Source organism: Platalea leucorodia (genome assembly GCF_965183815.1).
Source record: "Platalea leucorodia genome assembly, chromosome: 5".
NCBI lineage: Eukaryota > Metazoa > Chordata > Aves > Pelecaniformes > Threskiornithidae > Platalea > Platalea leucorodia.
In genome coordinates, this window is record NC_138827.1 from 74308009 (window position 1) to 74332168 (window position 24160).

Consider the following 24160-nt stretch of genomic DNA (forward strand, 5'->3'; position numbering starts at 1 on the left):
CTTCCTCATTAGTCAATAGTGGTAGGATCCTTCTGAGGTTTTAAGAGAAACAGGAACAAATGTACTGCACAGGTTTCAGCACAGTCACCACGTCAGTGTTCAGCAGGATGCTGGGTGTAGGCTTACCTCTGGACAACAGGCTGCTGCTGACTTTACTGTTTTCTAATATGTCTTGTAATAAGCAAAGGTGCTAATAAAATTATTATGTTTAGAGTACCAAAGAAAAAAATCTTCCTGCATGGGCAGGAGATTGCACAAAACACATGGGTGAATTTTTTTTGAATGAAAGCAGCAGAACACCATGGTCTGTGAAGTATTCTTTGTAACAGCAGTTGGCAAACCTTGGCCGCATCAAGCTTTCAGCAACCTTCCCTTGGACACGGGGTGGGGGTCCCACTGTTCTTGCAGTTTCAAAATCAAAAGTAGATCAATGGGGCTGTTACTACACACTGACTGTAGCTACTGGGAGGGGGGAGCCACGAGCCCCAAACTGTTCCCTTCTTGCACTATTCTGACCTCTGTGTAATACCATTTTATCCACAAAATGTGGCGGTGCCTAATACTGAGAGATGCCAAAAGGTGGGGAAGGTGAAGACACCTGTAAGCACGGTAAATCCTTTAGAGTGGTGCTCCATAAGCTATAGCCCATCGTCTACCTACGAGTGCTCAGTTTACACCACTAGCTTCGCTAGAGATTAGGGTTGTAAATACTCGCTTTAGTGAATGCAACAGTGCTGTACGTTTCTCACTGCCGCTGTTGGCAGCATAGAACTGAAGTCTCTGCATGGCGTCTGTAATGCGTCCTGAAATGCTGCAGTGCTCAATCAGTGACTCCATGCTCTCAATGCAAGTGCCACTCCCAGTAGGAGCCACAGCACCACGGTCTTTCCAACAGCATCCTCTAGCAGCTTCCAAAAAGTTCCCTGCAGAGAATACAGACACCACCTGTTTCACAAGATGTCCTGTCCCACCTCTGGGAGGAGAAGCCCTGTAAATACTCCCAGTTTACTAACCCACGTGAAGTGCCATCCTTTCCAGAAAGGAAAATGTGGAAGTTTTGCTTTTGATTTATGCCTGAAGCCCAGAGACATACCAAACTTAAAAAGAGAGCCCATTTCCAGCAGAGGCGCACATCTGCAGCGCTTGCTAGGAAGTGGTGGAAGTTGCTGGGAAGAGCAGAGCATTAAGTCACCATCAGGCACAGGTGGGAGACACCACAGAAGCACGACAGTTTGAATCAGTGCACAACCCTCCTCCACCTCTAGTCAACGATACGCACATACACACCAGGCGGGCAGCCTACCCTCTGCCAGAAAAGGAGCACCAGTCCTGCTGCTGCCTCGCTTTCTTTTCATGATCAACTGAAACACCCTAGATAAAAGTAAGTGCCACTTTTCAGAACCTGCATCACTGCCACGGTCAACTTTGGCTGTCACCAAGAGCCCTCAGCAGCAAAGAAAGAAAATGCCCAGGAACTGTGAAAGGAGAACAAACTGCTGTAGCAAGAACTAGCTGGGTCTAAGCCTTCCTGGCACCCACTGGTAAGCCAGCCAGCCACAGACCACTGGGGAGCTGTGGTTCAAACCAGCAGCACTTTCCAGCCACTCTGAGGAACACCCAACTCAACTTGTTCCTATTATCCCTAACCACAAGGACAAGCTGAGTCCCAGGAACATGGTCAGCCTCTTGGTAACGCGCACCAAGCTCTGCCATCTAGCCCTAGGTCCATGCCCACCTCTTGGCCTCCAGTGAGAGCAATGGCTCTTCAGTGCATCAGTGTCTGCCTGTGTCTCACCAGTCAGGCCAGCAAGTCTTCAGGCATTGCTCCAGCCAGTGGGCATGGGCACGCCATCAGGATGCTCAAGCGCAAAATCTGCTGCTTGCCTCTCCTGTCCCTCTCAGCCCTCTGCTGCAACAGCCAGGGAGAGAAACAAAGAACATGAATCTATCATGGGGGGGGTGGGGGGAGAAGAAAAAGAGAAAGAAGGGAGAGGGGAAATGAGTGAGACACATGCAACCTCAGCCATCTATCTCTCTTAGGCTGGCATGAAGGCACCAAAAAAAAAAAAAAAAAACCTGCTTCATTAGATGGGCACAGGCTCTGTCGGACCTCCTCTCACACAGGCACATGGCAGAGAGGCAGCTGTAGTTAATAGCTTTGTCCCTGGGGCCAAGAGCAAGGAAGAAATGTCTGATACAGCAAACCAAAGCAAAATACGCCGCTAGAGGATGCTGACTGATTTCTGTACACAATGAAAACAGCTGGCTGGGCTAAGGCAGCTCTCACAAAGGGAGAAACATACTCATTTTGGCCATACAGCACTCTTTCTTTCTTTGGAGCGTCTCCTTCCCCCACCTCTCTTTCATGCATACACACTGCTGATTCAACAGCCTGTGATGCTGAACACCCTCAGCTGTGGCAGCAGAACTCAGTGAAGAGATGTTGTGTACCTATTTGAAATACTGAGGTGTCTCTCTCTCTCTCTCTCTCTCTCTCCCCCCCCCCCCCCCCCCCAGTAAACATGTAAATTAAAAAAAGGAGAGGGGTGAAGGTTTTGGAGAAGGAGAAGTAATAGGGACAAAACTGGAAACACAACCCTCACTGACTTCACTAGCATGCAATCTATGTAACATTAATATACAAAGCCTGTTTACCTTGGCCTGGTCTATGACCATTACACCACATCATCCCTAAACAAGCCACAGAATTAAAATCTGTACAAAATAAAAAAATATGCATAAAACTCAACAAGTTTCTTTACATTAGTACTGCATAATAAAGCATAAAACCAGCAGGAGGTGACCCAAAAAATTCCATCCACAGGAGCTCTTGCAGGATAAACAATTCCACACGCTATCAGCAGGGACCAGACTAACCCCTGGCCCATCAGACCAAAGCCAGTCCTTTAAGGAGCTTCACACATTCCACTTTGAAGGTTTTGCAGCCTCATCTTGTGTGCTGAGCTTTGACGAGCATTCAGCACTTCCCAGCGTTCACACTGCTCTGCTCTCGCAACACAGAAAACTTGCAAGATGGCCAACCGGCTGAATGAAGATGAGACACGTGTGTACAACACACAGTGGAAGAACACGTTATCCCCACCCAGCTGTCAGAAGTGTTCAAGCCCATGCTCTTACACAGAGTTAAAGACACATTTCACTTATGTGTGACCTCCCGGCTGGAGCATGGATGCACAGGGAGAGAGGTTCAGCTCTCATTTAGTAACTCACTAAGCTGCCATAACGTAGTGCATCTGAGCGCTGTGTGCTCAGTCTTCACCACAAACATACCCAGGGCAAGAGAAACCAGGAAAGCTCTGATAGTCCTGGGAAAGAGCCGGAAAACACAGCCACCCTGTGAGCACCAAAGGCTTGCACAATACTGCTGTTCAATCACTCGGGCTGCTAGCAGGGCTGCAAGCACCACCTCCCTGTGCAAAAAGCGTAGACGTGCCCTGTGACACTAGAAACAGTCGTCCCAGTGACTGCACAACCCATGGTTCTAGGCTTACTCCCAGAGAAACGACGAGCTGAGGGAGCTGAACATGGCTGCTTCTGTTTGTTAGTCTTGCTGCAAGACAAAAGTTTTCACAGAGGAAGGTAGAAGGGTATCTATCTGTTCTGGCCAACACTCATCCCAAACAATAATGCTGTCAGCTTCCAGAAAGAAGACAAATGTCTTTCTTGGCTACACGGCTGTGGATTCAGCAGGGAAGAAAGTAACTTCTATCTTCACACCCCTTTCTTCAAAGTTGTACCTCCTGTACGCTTCAACCAAACTAATTCCTTACGCACTGTCACAGGAGTTAATGCACTGTTCCGCAAGCTCACAGCAGATGATCAAATTCATCCACATCCCACCTGTTTCTTTCCTCTTTCTTCCCCCTTGAGCAGCTACGGCACCTCCCTGCCCAGGTTTGCACCAAACCTGCACCTCCATCCTGATACTGCACTATTGCCAAGCAAGAGGATCGGGTCAGTTACCTGCATCGTCGCCAATACCATCACAAGCACAGCCCCGGTAGTGCTCTCTTGTGCACTGCTCTATTTGACACACAGGCCTCAGAAGACAGCTGCAGCACTGTCTCACCTTTGACAAGCTACGGTTGGTACCAGCTGGAATTGGCCAGGCAAGAGTCAGAAATTGCCAGGAAGATGCCCTGGCCCAGGAGGCTCTCGCAATACAGGGGTCAGCTCAATTTGCAGGCTGACAGGACTGCAACAGGAGGTTTAATCAGTTCACTCTGTTAATGCATGACATTTACCCAAAGACAACATTTAGTCCTTCCTAAGGGCAGACTAGTACAGCCATCACTTTACACTTATCTCCTAGGCAGAATCACTGAGCAGCATGTTTAACTGAGACTAGGTTAAAAAGCAAACTATCAACACAAGGGGCTACAGAGCCTTCACTTGATATTACTCCACCCCAGATCCACCAGTACAGCTCAAAATATCTATTTCTTTATAATAAACAATGGAGAGGGCTGGGGGAAGAGCTAGGACTACTACTAGTTACTGCTTGGATTTCCATGGGAAACCAGTACACACAACAGCCCTTTTTACTTCCACCGAAGAGATTTTGGCAACAGACATGAAGACGACAATTGCCGTTTGTCCTGCCTCTGCACAGGGCTCTCACAGTACGTATGCAAATCTAGTCATCAAGTACAAAATAGCCAATTTACAATACCTGATTGAATTTTTAAGATTATATTGTGCATAAGACTAAAGTTGGGGGTAAGTTTCTCTAGTGCAAGCAGGCGTGAGTAGACTTGAACCTTAGATCACAGCCCCTAGAGTTTATCCTCAGACCCCAGGAGGACCTGTAAACTTTGTTTTGCCTTCACCGTCAACGGCATCTGTGAGTTCTGTTTAAACCGGCAGCACCCATGGCGAGTAGCTCACTGCGGAGAGGAGCACATTTACATCAGTGCGGAACACAAAACAAATCTGTGGCATTCAAAAGATGAGGAAATGGGGGTGAGGGTCCTCTGGGCTGCAGCCATCTTAATTGTCTAAATGAAAGGTGAGTGAATGAAAGCCAGCTCTGTGTGCCCCTGTGTCAGCCTACATGTGCAGAGCAGCTGCAGAAGCGTTTATGCTAAAGATGTATCCAGCTATCTGGAAGTCAGTTACAGGAACGGCTCTGTGTAGAAATCCCAGTGTTTGCTAGCACACGACTGTTCTTCCAGCTGCACAGGAGCATAGTGTAGAAACAGGAGGGATGTCGACTGGCCAGTAACCCTTCACCGCAAGCATCCAGGACATCCCCAGCGCCAGGCACTGCTGCCAAGGGTAGTACCACAAGGGCACACAGGATTCCTGAGACAGATCCCAAAGCCTGTCAGGAGAAGTCAGAATTCAAGTGAAGTATCAGCTACTCAATGAGTTTGTTACATCTGAATGGGTCAGCTTAATTCAACGTCATATGGCTCAGGATGGCCTCTGCTGGCAGCCGGAAGAGCCATTTGTTCAAACAACTCAAATCACTATTGTTTTATAATGAGGGGAGAGGAGAGGGGGGGGAAGAAAAAAAAATAAAATAAAATAAAATAAAAAAAAAAAAAAAAGAGTGGTTGTTACAATTATCCTTCATTCAGTTATAGTGGATGGGGCCCCAGAGGCTGGTGGAGATCTGGGAAGCCCTGACAGCTCCTGCAGCAGGAGATGCAGTGTTCTGTCCTCTAGTCTTCACTCCGAGTAATGCATGATCGACTCCACATAGTTCCCTGGGAAGAGCCCCGTCACTCCATTCATGACACCCTCATACCAGCCATCATCATTTTTCTTGATGACATAAATGATGGCACCTTCTTGAAACGAGAGCTCATCTTCTTTGTCCTTCGTGTAGTCATAGATCGCCACCACTAGGAAAGAACAGAGCATGACTGTTAGGAGAGATCCAGGGAGGAGGAGGAAAATCAGCCTACCTCGAACAAAGTTCTCCACATTCAAGGCAATCTCAGAGAGCTGCACTGCCTCACCTCTACGGGTGCAGAATGCCCTGCTGAGAGGGGCAGTTTCTTCCAACCCCTTCTATAAGAGTTCATACTTTGAAGCATATGAGCCAGGACTACTTTAACTCATCTGTTCTTACTACTTCCAGACCCACTAGAGGAAAAGTTTACAAATATATGATAAACTTTTGTTGTGGAATGATACAAGGAGGTGGATGTAACTCCCCATGGCTATGACAACTCAGACCAACTCCAAGATTCATATATTAGATATATGTGCAAAACCAGGTCTCTGCACAACTAACAGTCAGCAGGAAAACGTGGAAGAGGGAGAGTAGTAAGAGCTCTCTTCAGATCACAGTAAGAATGAGCCAAGGCTAATGCCCGAGACTTCCATCTACCTTAGCTACCTCCACATTTACATCTGTAAAATGCGTATGTGCAGTCCCAGTAGCTAAAGTCACTCTGAGAGTAATATGGCGCCAAGATGGGTGAATCCCAGTTAGAAGCTAGGAAGAAGTAAGGTGGTTCTCCGAAACAAAATGTATGCCTACTGTATCAGTACGTTTTTCTTACAGCTGCAGAATATTTTACTGAAGGCACAAAAGCTGTTAGGAAAGTCAAAGAAATTGGACAAAGCACTGGCAAATATTAAGAGAGAGCATTGCCCTGAAATGGCAGAAGACAGACATCAAGTCAGTATGTTTTTCCGTTCTCAGTCCTATCGTTATGTGTTCCATACGGAAAATTAGCTATGCCGGACTCTGAATACTTTAACAAACAGCATCAGTCACTGCTTTGAGCACTTGGCAATGAAACATGCAGTGCTGCCATTGGAAACAAAATGGATGTTGGACAGGGATCCTAAAATCTTGTACTGGGGACAGAAGGGAAGATACTCCGAAACAAAGCAAGGAGAAAAAAAATATTAACAGCATGTGTTCATGAGCACAGTGTCCAAGAGTCCTATTAAACTCATCATTCTTTCCAAAAGAACAGAGGTCATTTCCTTTTGAGGGAGCAAAAGAATCAATACAAATATTTACTAGGGAAACCTGGATCCTGAAGAAATTATAAAGTAAAATATACAAATCAATCCCAGTGGGGAATCAGAGTATGTAGAGAGAATTTTTTTTTAAATAAATCTCCCAAACAGGAGATTTGTATCATTTGACCAGAGCATATTTAAAAAACACATGTTGCTGGCTCTACACTTATACCAACACAGTTGTTACGTAACTCATTCTAACTAGTTTTAGGCACATCATTCTAAGGAAACAAAACACATATGGAAAAACGAGTAAATTTTTAGCTTGAAAAACGGAAGTCACTATATGAACATGTGATACATTCAATTGAAGTCCTTCAAAATTCCTTTTTAACTGCCTTCTAGTTCATTTTAAAACATTTCTTCCTAGATTCACTAAGCTGCCGTTCTTCATTCTCTTGATAATAACAATCCAAGGATCACAGTAACTTCCAATTTCTTTCTTTCTCATTTTTGAGTGTACTCTAGTCCCTTCTGACACTGAATGGATTATTTCATGATCACAAGTAGGAAACTCTTCCCTAAGTTTGTGATGAAAATTCGCTTCTTGTTAAGCCTCTTACAAAATTACCTGAAGCCTGGTTTTGTTTTTACATCACCATTGCTTCCTCCTGCATGCTACTTTTGTACTGGCAATGTTCCTCTCTCTAAAAGACTGTTTAATCCTTCTGTCTGTAGTCCCACCAGTTCAAGCTGTGAGCTTCTCACATACCATGAGTTACCAGGAGCCCAAGCCAGTATTGCAAAAAAGGCTCCAGATGAGACAGGAAGCAGCAATACTGACTCAGGAGGTGGCATCCTTCCCTGCGAGACTGAGCCAGGACTTCTTTTAGTTTCTATCTGAACACATTTCAATGCAGATATGAAAACCAGAATCACTCATTTAGGTTGATATTCTTCCCATCAGTGACCTTTGGTTCTTCAACAATTACACAGACTTTGGCTGAACTCCGTTATATCAAACTGACCACAAATGCAGGCCAGACCGATTATCTGACTGAAATCCGATAGCTGTGACCACGCACTTTCTCTATGTGGTACGAGGGCAATTTTTCCTCCTAGATACGCATTTCTGTTCGTCTGATTTGCAAAGCTGGGACATTTTCTTACCTTTTTATGCCATGCACCCAGACACACAGCTCAATGGAAAACTCCAGTGCGCCTTCCTGGACATTGCTGGTTGGCTGTTGCTATTACAGCCATGTGGTAGCGCCCTCAAGTTGAGCATCCCCAGTAACTGTATCCTGCCTAAGAGTTTCTCCATCTGCTCAAAACGCTGTTCACTTCATTCCTCAGCTGTAGGTTAGAGCATGTTTTAATGTTAAATGTATCTCCTGCACTGCATGACCCCTTTACAGAACAGGATCATACTGAATCCCATCTCAATATATAGCAACCCTTTGTATTTGACACCTCCTTCCGTCAGTTTTGTCTGCTTTGAATCATGTGGCACAGAATACTATTTATGGGAACTTAAGGAGTTGCCATAGGAATAATTATTTTGCAGAAGATAGAGCATTATTAGTTCACAGCAGGTTAAGTATAAACATTCTTTGAGTATGAAAGTCCTCTTTTAGCATGGGGCTTTTCATTAACTTCAAAGCTTGTTTGCTACAAAAAAAAAAAAAAAAAAAAAAAAAAAAAAAAATCACAGCCAAGCCTTTCTCTCCCAACTCCAGCAAAGCAGTCAAATCTCAAGACATGAGCTGAATGTAAGTAGAGCTATTCATACAACTACAACAGAATCCACACCTATGTATCTCATTTTTTCTGGTATCCTAAAACTACTATTTAACAGTTCTTTATACATTGTAAGCACTTTAATTTTTTTGTTACTTTTATGAGTGTTTCTAAGAACAGACCAACCTCTTAGATGTTTTAGTCATCTAGTTTTCAAAATACACATAAAAATTATGGTTTTGCATGGGACCCTACATCAATACCAGAGAATGTCTGGTCTCCTATACTTTTGCTTTTCTGTAGGAAAAACATTCTGACTAAAAACCTGACTTTCTCCAGCCTTTAAAGACTCCCATTACAGTTTTGCTATCCCACGTGATTTTCCCTGTAAATATCAAAGTAGAAGTGCCTGGAATGCCTGCTGAGATGGAACAGATCTGTGCATATATGCACCTATATAAATTATTTTAGTTCACAAGCTCATGGAAGTCACACAGAAAAGCAGATCAGAACAATATGCTATAATTCAAATGTCATTATTTCTTCAAATAGACAGTTGTTTTCCCAGGCCACATGCCACATGATTTCGTGGCTTCTCTTCCACACACACACACACCCCCCCACCCACCGTTTGCATTAGTATGAGACACTATAAACAGGCAATGCACATCAGCATCCTCTTTTTTTCTCTTATGCTCCTAGCTGAAATGCCACTGAGGATTTGCTGAGGGCCAGGTGGCAGGAATAACAGAAACATAACAAAGATGGTGATACGAATGTAGAATGAGGCTAGAGAGTGTCTTATGCCTGGAAAAATACAGAGAAAAATCTTGAGACTCTCTTCCCTATCAAAAAGTAACATGCCTGCAATCTTCATCCAGCACAAAATACATCAGCCAAACCGAAACTGAGCAGATACTGTGCATTCTCAGAACTGCCTGATATGGAGGAGTTCATTAAGTAACGTAGCACATCCAGTATTTGCTGAAACGATCTGTAGTGGTCCCAACCTGAAGAAATTTGCCATCCTCCCCCAAGGAAAGAAATGCAACATCAGGAACCCCACCCCACTCTAAAACCTGATTTTTGTGAAGCCAGGTAACTAATATCAATAACCAGAAATACCCTCCAAACCGCACAGCAAGAAGAGTACTTTGTATACGAGATCCCTTTTTTCCCTGTCCTTCCTCATGGAAATAAGCTTCCCTGACAAGAATAAGCTGAAGCAACTTTTAATCAAACAAAGAGCCTGCATGCCTCAACAGAATAATCGTGACACTTGCTGTCAATCAGGGGTATGGGGAGTCAATAGATAAAGTCAGTCACGTAAACACCCTGCAGATCAGCCACTTTGTCTGACAAATGGTCTCAGCTTGTCAGCAAAGCCTGGGTACTCCTTGCACTAAACACTTATACCAGCTAGAGGGAGGGTGCGGGAATAACAAAAAAACTCCCACATATTCCTCAGGAATAGTAATATTTTCTTTGGGCTGGAGTTGGCAGAAAGAGCCTCTTCCATCTTCTCCCCCGGCCGCCACGTCCTGCACTGGGTGTATCTTTTTGGCGTTCTTGAATTTTTTCCCCTGATGCAGACTAAATGTGTCTAACAGTCACTCAGCTGAGATGCCTGGTTGCTTTGCAACATTAGATTTTATATCACCCTTTACTAAGAGGTATGTGACCCTGTTTCACAGGAGAACACCAGGCAGTAGATCTTTTCATACTCAAGTGCCCCTAAGCCATTTACCTACTCAGTTTATTTTACCTGTAGTTTTACTCCAGCGTGCTTCCACACACCTGCTTCAGAACTGGAAGACATCTAGATGCAGCCACGCAGCAATGCCACAGTTAGTCAGTGCTACACAGACCCAGCCCTTTTTAGCTCAGCACAGCCCCACACTGATGCAGCACTGCAGCTTCCAGAGCCCCAAACACACATTGCAGCACCTCTCCAGAAGCACCCATATGTTCAAAGTTCAAGTGCAACTGTAGCACTGATGCGTTCATTTTTGACCTCATACGAGTTTGATTATTAGGATTAAGCAGACTAGTGAAAGCTGAGTCTTAAGTAGATTACAGAGGACTTAAAAAATATGTAATTAGCCATCTAATCATTATCTTTCCTTTGGGGAGAAAGGAGTGAAAGAGTCAGACGCAGAAGAGTAGCTTAAATTTTGTTCTTTAAGTTGCCATTTGGAGGAGCACCTCTACCACAATACCAAATACTGGCTACAAAGGAGTCTAGGCAGACTCCACGTCCAAAGCGGGATGGCAGGAGCTTATACAAAACGTTGTTACAAACATGACCCTACCATCTCTACTAGCTCTAAACCTACCTTTTTCTAAGTAGGTCCTTGGTGCCCAAGGAGGGTCCTCCTCAGCATATGGATCGCTGTACTCCACCACAGCTGCTTCCTCCTCCTCATAATCCTCTGGAGGTGGGGGTGGAGGTGGAGATTCATCCAACACTGGCTCATCCACAGGCGGTGGCGGGGGAGGAGTATCTGAAACTAAAAATAAGCAATAGTATAACCATGAAAATGTCTCTAGAACCATGGTAGCAGGTTGAAGTAATACTCCCTATCCCAGTTAGTTGCACTGGGACCAACAGTTAGAACTTGTAGAAATACACTAGAGACAATAAAATTCAGAGAAGGAAGAATCAGGTTCCTCCAATAAAATTATTTCCTTTCCCCTCCCTTCACAATTGAAGACAAACTTGCAGAGGCAGTAGAGACGGCAGAATTCTGGCTATATACAGACAAATCTTTCATCCACTCAAAACAAAAGCCACATCCAGTAATAAATCATAGCACAAGGAAGCAGCAAACTTACTGTTTTCTTGAACTCTGGCCACAAATCCCATTAGCGGTAACTGTGGAGTTACCTGTAGGATGGAGGGGGGAGGAGGAGCAAGGGATGCTGCCACAGAAATTAAAAAGAGAGAGGCATTCAGTTAGAAACACAAAAAAGCAGCAAACAGGAAAGTAGACATCATCACCACTCAGACAGTGTAGCAGTCTGCCGAAAAGCTGAGATAAAAAGGCTGCCATTCAAAGAAAAACGTCTCAGGCGGTTTAAGCATATTCCTAATCTTTACATCAAGGAGATTTCTCTATTTTTAAAATTTCCAACCCAGCTCTTTTTCATAAGATTAAGAATCCATACTGAAGTATTTTTCTGATCTGACCTGAAGTTTATTAATATCTGAAGTTTATTACTACAACATTATATTGCTATATTATATAGCACCTAAAGTGCTATATTGTTATTACTACAACAATATAGCACTTTATGAACAGACCCCACTAACAAACATATGAATAACATATTCTCTCCCTATAATCCTCCACCTTTCAGATCAAATTTATAATTATAGAGGTGACTTCTGTAACAGCATCCACAAATCCTTAGTAATGACAATGGATATAACTAGTTTTCTGCAAAACGTAGGCAAAAAAACCCCATCAAATGAGGCAGTTTTTTCAGGCGAAACAGAAAAAGACGCCTTTGAGAACCGAGCGTACTTGGACGACACAGGACTTCTGACCTTACTGGTAGAACAAAGCGCACTATGCTGCTGCCAAACAACAGGGCCTATTCCAGATGTGCTGCCTCGTTTCCTTCCCACCTGATTTCGCAGACCACTGCACTGAACTCTGAAGAGCCCTTTTACGGGTACCAGAAGAGCTGTCTTTGTATGACAGGTGTGAATTCACATTTAAAGAATATACTATCAGCCAGTTGCAAATGTTGTAACACTGAACTGTGGTTTAAGCCAGGAATGAAAGTTTCAGTTATCTAGTTAAGTAAAAAAAATAGTTGACTAGTTTTATCTAGTTTTAGTATCACCTTGCAAGAGTAATGCAGTAATATTCTTCAAGCAAGTTACAAGATCATTTTTCAGAAACCACACCTCAAGAAAAGCACAACTAAATAATTTTGTTAGTAGTCACATACAAAAACGTTTAGTCATGTCCAAAAGAACGAGGGAAAAAGGTCTATACTTCATGTACCAGTACATTTATTTAGCTTGCAGAACAGAACTAAATAAATTTCAAACTAATTCCAGAGCCGGTAAGAAAACTGCCAGGTATGATGTAGTATTTTTCAGAATTAATTCATATCATCATAGCAAATGAAAAGGACTCCAGGGCATTTAAAATTCATGTCTCAAATTTTCTTCTGTTTGCTTATTTCAGTAACTATTATCTGAAGTTCTTTGAATTTCTTCTGTCACTCACATGCACATTCCTTTCACAACCACACACCCCAAACAAAAAAAACCAACAGAGCAACCATCCTTTTTGTTGCAAAAATATCCTTGTACCTCCATATAGAGCAAGCTCTATTCTCTCAACATTTAATTGGTATTTCATGACAAAAAACAAAGTACATTTCTAATTACAGCTCCTTTGACCTCTGAGAGTATTTATTCCTTCAAGTGTAACCACAGTAGCTACAAAAATATTTGGTCTTGCATTTTTTCAAAGCAGGAAAAGGGAACTTGAATTTGAAGTCCTACTGAAATGCAGTAATATTCATGAATTCAGCATTCTTGTGCAACTATGAAGTCCCTGCCTTTTTAATTAATATATGCTATAAAAATGTTCAGTTTCAAAACGTTTCCTCTATTCAACATCATATGGATTCATACAACTCATACCCATCACATGAGACTAGCTTCAGTTTCCTAAGTCCCTTCAGTGTACTTTGTTCACGTGCTATATATATTTCTTTGAAAGAAATAATGAGGCTTTCCTCGTAGAAAAATAAATCACTCTAGACCAGCACTCCAAGCAAATAAAAAAAAAAAAAAATCCCTTAGTTTAGTTTGGCTTGTGTAGTTTAATCAAAATGGTGATGCCAACGCTAGCTGACATCATTCTGTGTTTATCTTAACCATTTGGTTTGTGCTTCAGTCTATGCACAGTGCAGGGACTATCACGTTATATTGGCTCTGTACGATATATAATGAGGCTAAGCTAGTTTTGACCTTTAGGAGCCAATACAATAAATATTTTATTAATAATGACTTTGTTTATAAAGTGCATCAGAAGAACTTTACTGTACCTCTGCTGTCTCAAAAGATGAGATAAACACCAGCTTAAACATTCCCTCCCAGCTTCCTTCCGTATAGACCATTGGTAGATTAAGAGTTCATCTACACAGTTGCCGTAAATTAATTCAGAAATACTCAAGAGCACCTTCCACTAGATAGCTTCAGCCTGATAAGAATTCAGCTATACAAATAGTGTGTAGTGCAGACCACCATCTCAGTACTTGCTCAGTTTCTCCCACAGGGTTTTTAGCCTGTGCTGAGCTCTATACTGCTTAGATACTGATATCTAAGGCTGCAAAGTCAAAACGCTTGTTAGGTGGCATGGCTGGCAAGAGTGCCTTTGGGACAGACGTATGCTGAGATCATTTAGGGTCTGCATTTCTTAATATTTTCTTTTCAGCTGTTAAAAAGGCCTCACCATGAAGTAGAGAAATTATATTATCTTAGAAGTGGCATTCAAAAGAACAGGGCAAGGCAACTATCTTTCATCCTCCCAAGAAGTGAATAAACAAAAATGACTATGCCAACATACTAAAAAATGGAAGTGGAAAAAACAGTACTGCTTTATTGCCAAACAGCCTGCGAAGAAGAACAAGCCATAGTTGGCATGCTCCTCTGCCTGTCGTAAGGTCTCTTTTTCACCTCTGTAGTTTGCGTTTTCTCCCTCTCTTCAGGAATGCGGAGAAGCATTTGTGGCCCCTGTCCTGTCACTACTAACCCTGCCCCTTACAGACACAAGAGTCCCTCTGTTCTTAGGGTCTTCATCAATTATGCATGCTTGGGCATCCTCTCTTTTCAAGGTACAGGCCAAAAAAACTTGATTTAGTGTAACTGCAAAGCTATTTAGTATAATATAAATTTCTGTATTCTGCTAGGTATATAAAAGTGTCTTACTACAACTGCTTATTTATATTGTATCAAGTATGCCAGTATAATTGAAGTATTTCATTTGTGATTTACAGCTCAAGTGACTAATCGCCATAATCATTATCTTCTTTTGGGGTACAGAGACTGAACTGTGGTTATGTAATTTATTTAAAGTCTATTTGGCATCTTCTGTGATAACCTATTAACAATGCAATGGTACCTTGCAGAAAATTATGCCTTTGCTAAAGCAGAAATACACAGCAGTTGTCAGAAACTCTCTGGATATACTTAAAATCCTCTTTACTGCAAACGTAATCCTGAAGGGTTTCTTTTATTGCTGTTACCCTCCCCTTCTCGCCTGTTCTGCTTCAGCCTTCAATATGCACATAACGTGCTTAACAAATACCTCATATTTCAGGCAACTGGGCTGCAATTTAGTCATATAACCTTCTCCTCCCTCCTGGCCCCAGCAGGACCGTCCATTTCCTTCTCAAGTTAAGCACACACATCTCTTTGCAGAGTAGCTCACAAGCAGTAATATTTGAACCTGATCAAATCCCTTAAATGCAGATTGCAGCATTTGATCTAATTCCAAGTTCAGTGCTCAATTTAAAAAAAAACAAAACAAAACCAAAACCAAACCCAAAACCCACCACCACCACAACAACAAAACACAAATGCACTGTAGTGCTTGCAAGTCAACACTCAGCATTGCTGGTAATAGGGCATTTCCTAACAAGGAACCTCCAGTATACCTCCTGCATCTTTCTGTAGCTTTGTCAAAAAAGAAAGTCTCCCCTACTCTGGTAGCAAAACCTTCACCTCACATCAGAAGCACAGGGAAAAGGACTCCTTCGATGAAAAGCTACTGCGTTCTGCCTGACATGCAGGACACGCCACTCCTTGTTAATATCTCATCCTGCTTTTTAAGACAGGTCGCCCATCAAAATAACATCACCTGTGGACTTAGCAGATGACACAGCTCCCTTGCATCCCACACCAAACACCACTGTTGTCTCTAAGGTGTCTAATGCTTACCCTTGTATAACAAGTGCAATTTCTTGAACTGTCCATTAATCAGAAGGAAAAACCATACAAGATAAAGACTGATTAATGAAGAATCAGTGTTCTGGTGCAAAAGCAAATACCCATCACACACCAAAGCAGATACATGACACATGGTGTAGTAAAGGACTAAAGCTTGTCTAATAGGGACTGTGAGATCAAAAGTAATTTATTTGGCAACAAAGCCAGTATTGTTTTAAGCTGCTTGCCATAATGGAAGCTGAATGCTCTGTACTTGGACCGCAGCTTTGGCATGGCTAGCAGCAACATACTGGAAGTTACCTGAGACTAACTGCAAGATCTGCAATGGAGACAGAACATAAGATTTCAGAGATCTGAAGGCCACCCCATTCACCACTGGGTTGAATTCAACAGAGCAGAAAAACTTTCTTACCTGGGTTCTGGTTATAAAACGGTCCTCCGTTCATCTGGTTCTGAAGGCTTGGCTGTGATGTGATCGAAGGAGGACGCCGATATGGCAAAGATCCCCCTATTGTTGGGGGGGTGTGTCGAGATGCAGGCCTATTCATGCTGTAGAACTGAACTGGGTGACCTAGGTTAGAAAGAGAAATGTATTAGCAAAGAGAAGAACAATGCCTGCCTTTTTGTATCTGCATTCAAGGTTCAAAGGCTTAGAAAGGTTTTTGTTTTTTTCAAGACAGTCTGCATCCTGGGAGCAGTCAGCCAGTTCAGCTGCCAGACTGGAAGGACACTGGATGTCTCAACAGCAACACAAAAAACAACTCTCCCAACTCCCTGTACCCAGCACTGCTCACAAAGGCCAGTTTGAAAATAGAAAGGTGTCTAAGCTACAAAGTTTCAAAATGAAAGAAAATAATTCCCAGTTATCCATTTTATATAATGTATTATAATAACTTCTTGCAAATATAGTTACTTATAAACCTGTAAAAAAAATAACACTTCACAGTCCAGCAATTAAGCAACATACACATACAAACTAACTGTGTGCCATTCCCAAAATTCAAAGCTGTTAACTTGCACAACTGAAAAACACAATACTAACTATCTTAGTGCTGTATAGGAAATATGCAGAAAATCATCTGGGGAGAAGAGAATGTTAGCAACTGCTTGAAGGATGGAATAAATGAAATCATGCTCAAAGACCCTCTTTCAGGGAGCTGTCAATTGAAACTACTCCTTAAAAACTTGCTCTCCATTTTAATCACTTCCCGTATCAAAGTAATTGATCCTGAATCTAAGCAAGCAATAAATGAAGCAAGACCATTAAGCTATCTTCTGTGCTCACAGAAAGTTCTCTGGCTTATATACTGTATATAACAGCAAACTGGATTTGTTATACCCATATATAGGTTATTACCCTCCCTAACTATTCTGCCTCCAGCATTTGTACTAGAGGTAAATTTCAGAGTTTTCAAGAAAACCAGGGAAGAAGGGATGGTCACTGTGGTTGAGGAGACATGCATGCAGGGAAGTAAACAGGGAAACAGAACAAACGAATGTGCACTTTTTTAAAAACCTGCATTGTTCTCCACTATGTTTTGATTGCTTTGCAAAACTTCACACCAGGTCAGTAAATAAAATGCAAGTTGCTTGCTGTGTTACTTGCTTCTAAGAGCAAATGCATGAACTAGAGATTCACATTCCTCCTGCTTTGTACAGGTAGGTACATCTCAAAAAATGCACTTTTTACAGCTGAGGAAGAAGAACAGGTAAGAAGCAATCCACCTAGTATATAGGCTTTTTCACATTTTTCCTAACATGTCTTTCCAATATGTCTGTATCCCTGTTACTTGATGCACTGGTAGAAATTGGTGGTGATTGGAGAGAAGGGAGGAGAGAGGAAACAGATAAGAGATCCTTAATTACCAAAAACTACAACTTCATAAACAGTAAACTATCCAGTCTCTTCAAATACTTTATTTCAGAGAAGCCATGCAAGCAACCTCACTAATACCACAGGGAAAAAAAAGATCTTAAAAATAGTAAGTAACCTGAAATTTCTCTTATGGAATTGTGAGTATGATTTTATAGCCATTAAAATATTAATCTCTGCTTGATTTTGACTTGTCAAAAACACAGAAGCAATATGGCTTAAGAACTGGGATACTGACAGTGCATCAAAAATGTAAAACTGACTGAGGCCCCATATGACACAGCTCATCTTCTAAACATGAAAGTAGTTTAGACATCAGGATCATCTTCTGATACCAAAATTCATCACAGTTCAGAAGCTTCTAGTCATAGTCATGGATTCCAGTGTAAGTATTTTCTAATTCTGTATGAACCACAGCACCTTACACTAAATACGATTTCAAGAACACTTCTGGCACCTGGTGAAATTCTTACTAAGAGACCAACACTAATAAACACACAGACCAATTCATACCATTGTGATCAGCCTCCACTATAATGAAAAGTAATGAAGCACGTAGGTAGCTATATATGAATTTGGCTGTCTAAAGGAGATCTTTACAATGCAGGTGTAACTCCTCATCAAAAGCTGATACGGTTAGTAAGTATTATATGCTGCAACTTCAGTATAGGAAAAAACCAAAAAACGTAGGGTGATTTCATAAGCATTAAGAAAAGCAAGTTGCAATATACACCCTAAGTACCACCTATTAAACCAAAATCCGTTAGTACTATTCTGCATAATAAAAACTTGTATTTTACCTGGCATTGAACACAAAACGATGCCCTTTTTATCAGTTTATTGAAAGGAGACTTGTCATTTGAAAGCATTGAAGAGACAAGTCATATAAATTATACTTTGCTAGATGCACATTTTTTATTCCATTACTGAAAGAGAATAATCAGACCCAGGACTATCAGTGCTGGTTGCCCCCAAACATAATTATTCCATGAGATCCTCAGTATCCAAACAGCAATAAAATGATAATGTAATAAATAATTATATAAATGTAAAAATAATAAAATGATAAAATTAAATGATTGCTGTTTATAAAACTAGCACACCTTGAATTGTCTGCTATAATCATTACCTTATAGTTGGGTATTAGCAAATATTTTCTAGCTATATTTAAAAAAAAAATTTAGAAAAATCACTGCTTCTTAAGTAACTTTGAAAAGCCTTGGATCGTGATCACATCTGGGTTCATCTGCCCACCGGCTGGAGCAGACACTCACCTGTAGAGGGTGTGGAAGAAACAGCAGGGGGAGTTGGAGAGGTGAAGCCATCAGCAAGGGGCTGAGCTCCTGCAGCAGCAGCAGCAGCATCTGGGGCAGCGGAGGAAGGGGCAGGAGCAGGAGGAGTGGGGGCAGGAGCAGAGGTAGCAGGAAGGGGAGAAGTGCCAGCCGAGCCAGCAGGGGCTAAGTGAAGAGAGGAGGAAGAGGTGGAGTTAATAAGGAGATATGTTAGCAAGGATTAGAGAAAGCCTTTGACTATTCAGTGTTAGCTATTTATTAGCTGCACAGTATTTTAGAATGCGTGAGGAGATGAGAGAAAAACAGAGCTGTTAAAGAAAGGTTCATTCCTATGTGGACATTAAATGAGGGTCAAGAAAATCCACTTCTTTCCATGTCTGAAGGGAACCCAGAACTTTTCACTGAAAGCCATTACTTTTGAAAGATGTCTTAACACCTTGTTATTTAAGCTTCCAACTGTCGCATGGCTGCCTTTAGCTTTTGTACGAATTAGAAAATATACACAAGAGGAAAGCCAAAGATTTCCAGTTCTTTGGTTCAGAAGCATCATGCACTTCAGATCACACTGCAAGCCAACTGTACACTCTTCTTCACTGAAAGGGCTGAGCAAAGGAAAAAGGAGTACTAATATCACTTCCTATTTCTGGAAAGACTGGGGCGATTAAATTGAACAAGTTTCTTTTTGTGACAACTCAGTTAGGCTTGCATTAATGTACTAAAGACTTATCCTGTGCCTGCCTCTCATTTCATCTAACTTTCTAAAAACATGCTTCTATATATCTGCCTTAACAGCCAATGAAAAAACATTTATTTGCCTAAAAGGACAAGGGAGAAGTTTCCCCCAGCCCACTGAAAAAGGCATTGTGTTATACCTAGTCACATGCAGGCAGCCAGGCAAAAAATTCTGATAAACAAATTAATATATAAAAGAAGCATTAGAGCACATCAGACACTCCCAGAAAAGACACTACTTGATTCAAATTCATACTATCAATAGCAAGCAATTTTCAAGGCTTGCATGTTTCTGGATAATGAACTTGGAGACTTCTCTTGGGGTTTACTCAGCACTGTGTTTAGGAGGCTTGCAAATGCTAAAGGTTAATGCTGAGTCAGAAAGAGGAACCGCAAGTTTCCATTTACCTGGATAGACACTGGGAGGAGATGGTGTGGGAACAGCAATAGGAACACCCACACTTCCACTTCCACTGTTCTCTCGACTGCTGCTCCGACTACTTGGGTGGCTTCCTCCACTACTCCCACTGCTGCTGTAAACCAAAATAACCCAGGGTATGAATATGCTGCTGTGCATGCTGAAACATAAGATCCCTTATATAGCACCTTATTAATTCAGAGAAGTAACAGGGAACAAGAGAAAAGAAACAAGGATGATATAAACCTATAGAAAGCTTAGTTTTTCTAAAACTCTTCATTTTGACCACAAAACAGGTTTTTCAGTTAGTCTTAGTGAACATGCCCAAAAATGAAACACTTCCAGAACCTTGTTCCAAAGCACATCATTCCAATATTGTTAAACCCCTACTGAGCAAATGCAGACCTTTTTCCTATAACTTACAACACGCATAGACTGTTTAAACTCTGATTTATATGCTTTCATATGAGACTACTGAAATCTGGAAATTGTAAATAGTAAAAATCAGATTTTCTTATATTTTTAAGTCCATCTGTTTAGCCATCCTCAAGTACTTATGATGTTTAAAAAGTAAAGATTTCAAGGGAAGTATTTAGACCTGTCACATTATGAAACACTTATTATCCTAGAGAAAAAGCTAGCCTTCTGCCAAACCTTTGGTAATACAGTTCAGCTTTATTCTGTTTGAAGTTATCAGTTATTCTGTTTGAAGTTATCAGTATCCTCAAAATACAATGCTCCTTTTCAGCTACTCAATCTATAAATATCAAAGACTGCTCAAACAAAAATGTGAACTATAAGCATACTATGCAGTCCTTCAACATGTAGAAGTCAAGTTGTGTACAAAGTCTTCTCCCAGTTTTGTAAGCATTTCGTATAATAATATCATGATGTACCTACCTGAAATGCTTCACAATTTTAGTAATTCATTAAGTACTATAACTAAGTGATAGCACTAAAATTAAGGTGACTAGGGGATTAAGTGAACAATCTTAACGTGATCCCTGTTCTGGTTTTATTAGAGTGCATTCTCGTCATGCCAAATGACGTTCGCAGTCCATATCAAGAATTCACTGTAGAGGTGCAGATGGATTTGATATTCATTGTAGCATTTTTTGTCCATACGCTTATACAATACTAACCAAACTTTGTACAGAACTACATTGGATACCTGTATGTGCGATTCCTCTGATTCACAGAAGCTGTTCTAACAGGGCTCTGTTGTGAGGGAGCCATATTGCGTGTTGGGCTAGGCACATAGTCATTTGGTACCACCGGAGGACGTACTGGCTCCAACGTACGATAGGGAGAGTGACGCCTACACAAGGACAAGCATATTTCAGAAGCAAATCAAGACAATAGAGACAAAACCAAAAATTTTTCATTCTTTAAAAGATAGCTACATACTAATCAGTAATGTTTTTCTATAAGTTTGCAGTTATCTATTTCGTAGGATAAGAAAAAACAATTAAGGATGTTCTTCATGTACTTCAATCTCCAGATGCTTTTCCTATTCATAACCTCTGTGTTGCATATCCCATTCTTGTTTTTAAAGTAATCCATATCTTGTTTTAAAATAAAGCACCACGGTCTGTATGTATACACACAATCACAAACCAACAAACAGCATTCATCTCAGTTATAACACATTTTCCTAAGGTCAAAGTCAAGTTCATAGACTTAATAGGAAAGTACTTTTATCACACACAGCATAAATAATTAATGAACAGTGCCACATACTAATTTTCCTGTTGTTTAGCACCACCTGTCAAAGCCACACAGTTGATGGCTTTTTACTCTAAAGCATGTAGTAAGTGTTCTGCAATGATAAAAAGGTTCCTGTTGGGAAAGGCTGATGATACCTACCATCTTCTGGCAGAAATGTGCTAACTGATATGTAAGACATGATCAGTAGAAGGGGATGCGGATATAACACCTCTTGACCTTTGTGAATGGTTAAAACAGGGGAAGAAAAAAAAAAAAAAAGCCCCCACTACAGAAAAAGAAAGTATCTTCCCTTTTTTCCCTTCTGTTCACCAAAGCCATTTACACATTTGGTAACTGCACTTACCCAATAGTTCCTTTTCCCGACATTGGTGGACTTGGTGGCTTCTGGGTGGGTGGTGTTGTACGAGGCAGCCCACCCATCTTCATATTCTGTGTGCTGACCTGCATGAAAGAACGGGGAGAAAAATGGCCTTCACTAAAGCTCAGCTTCTAGGGGGAGAAACACTGAGATGCCTTTAGCAATTAACTCTAAGTAGGGGAAGGATTAAACAAACAAAAAAATTGAGAGGCCATGCATTTTATATGCAATTTCCACTCTGCTAGAAGTCAAGAGTTGCGCTCAAAGGACTCTTTATTACACAGGGTTTTTAAAAATTGTATATACAAAAAGTGAATTTGCCTTTAGGCTATCACATAAACATTAAATCACTGACAATACAGACACTGTATCTAACTTGGTTAAACCTCCCAGTCATCTTTTGAGATAAAGGCAGTTGTTTCGGGTTGCACTACTGAATGGTAAATTTGCAAAAATATTTTTTAATACTCTAAAAATACTAAGGTTTATCTAATAGGCCACAATGTAATTCATACAAATGTGGAGAAGTCAAAGTAATCTCCAAATATGATCCATTAATGTTTTAATGTTTTCACAGTATGACATCAAAATTTTTTAAGATAATATTTATTGTAAATATTATTTATGTGTATGTAAACATAGAGAGAAAGCTATATGGAGAAAAATACAAAGATGCACTTTTTCCCCCCACCAAATCTGTAGCAATTTAATATCTAAGAATCGATAAATAAATGGATGGGGAGAAAAATATTTAGCAGTGATGTGATGTGATGTAATTACAGTTGTCCCCTCCCGCTCTTTCAGGTTAAAATAATCATGAAGTAACTTTTATATAAAAGAATTTACTCTAACTTCTTTAAAAAACTCATCTGCATTCTTGACCGATTGATCAATCTAGGAATCATAAACTATTGTTACCAATGTAGGCATTTTGCTTATCTGTATACTGCCAGCCAAGCATAATTCTCTCAATGCATGCACCCTTACAGCAATCGGCACATGGTCTTCTTACAAGTCTGTTAAACAGTTTGGGTTTGTGAATGCTCAAACTATTCCTTAGACCCAGAGATATTCAACAAACCTAAATAAGTATGCTTACATCCCTTTTTTCTGTTGTTCCTGTCATGCTCTACTTCACAGTGCTTCTTATTTCCAAAACATAAGTCTTGCCTATTGCCCACACCTCCCATATAAAAAGGCACAGTGATCAAGGCATTAGGAGTATTTGCAAACATCATTAAAGGCAAATTACTCCTTTAAAATTTGAGTCTAACAACTCGCTTAAAACCCTGGCAATGTTTAGATTTGTGAATTGATAAATATTGAGAACAGTGTGAAGTGTAATATACTCAGTATTTTAATCCACTGAAACTTGATTCCCTGGCTCTAAATAATCCCAGTGCTACCACATTTTCAATCTGCTGGGAGGAAAAGAAAACCAAGTGTTGGAAGGTGTTTTTTTTTTCAGATTCAAAAACAGATGTTTGGATTTAGTTGTGCAAGAGTACTTTGTAATGTCAATTTAAGACAAAATTATTTTGCACAGCATTATGAAGTCCTTTAAGCCAACTCTAAGCAACAAGAAATCTAAAGCTAATTTAAGTGAGGGATGAAGTAAGCACTGAACTACAACTACTTGAAGGGAAGAGGGAAAGTGTAAAATGAAGTATATTTTATTCTATACACGGAACATTACGAAATAGCACAAAATCTGAATTTTTTTTTTTAAAGTTGCAGCACCTCCTGTATTTCCTCTTTCATTAACGATGCCTGTTTTACTCACTATTTGAGTTGTCAAAAAAACCAAACAGCCCCCCCCCCCCCCTTAATTAAACACTCGGTGCATTGTCACTTGCTATATTTCAAACAGCCCATTAAGCCTAGCGGGGCAGCGGTTCTGGATGTCTTCAGATGACAGCAAACTTGGACCAATCTGTGTGCCCCTGAATAGTCCATTCAGGTGTTTTAACTGGCTACACTATTGTTTCTGACCAGATGATGTAACCACTAACTGTCACTGTACAGTTAACATAAAATTCCATATATTTAACCATAAAGAATCTTATTATTCGTATACACTCATTGCAGGAACAAA

At 40.9% G+C, this 24160-nt stretch overlaps 1 protein-coding gene across 5 annotated transcripts in view; it reads right to left on the bottom strand.

Annotated features, from left to right (window-relative positions):
- Positions 1 to 699: 699 nt before the first annotated feature.
- Positions 700 to 24160, bottom strand: part of ABI2 (abl interactor 2) — a 68238-nt gene continuing 44777 nt past the window's right edge. Inside the window, exons 4-10 of one of the 5 annotated variants that reach the window (XM_082313079.1) lie at positions 22051 to 22148; positions 21151 to 21297; positions 19970 to 20091; positions 16077 to 16235; positions 11524 to 11610; positions 11025 to 11198; positions 700 to 5870 (exon numbers count right to left, since the gene is read on the bottom strand). In XM_082313079.1, the coding sequence (XP_082169205.1) occupies positions 5695 to 5870; positions 11025 to 11198; positions 11524 to 11610; positions 16077 to 16235; positions 19970 to 20091; positions 21151 to 21297; positions 22051 to 22148 (963 nt within the window). In that variant the 3' untranslated portion in view covers positions 700 to 5694. Of the gene's footprint in view, positions 5871 to 8558; positions 8620 to 11024; positions 11199 to 11523; positions 11611 to 16076; positions 16236 to 19969; positions 20095 to 21150; positions 21298 to 22050; positions 22149 to 24160 lie in introns of those variants that run through there. The other 4 variants (XM_082313078.1, XM_082313082.1, XM_082313081.1 and 1 more) reach the window with 4 other exon arrangements.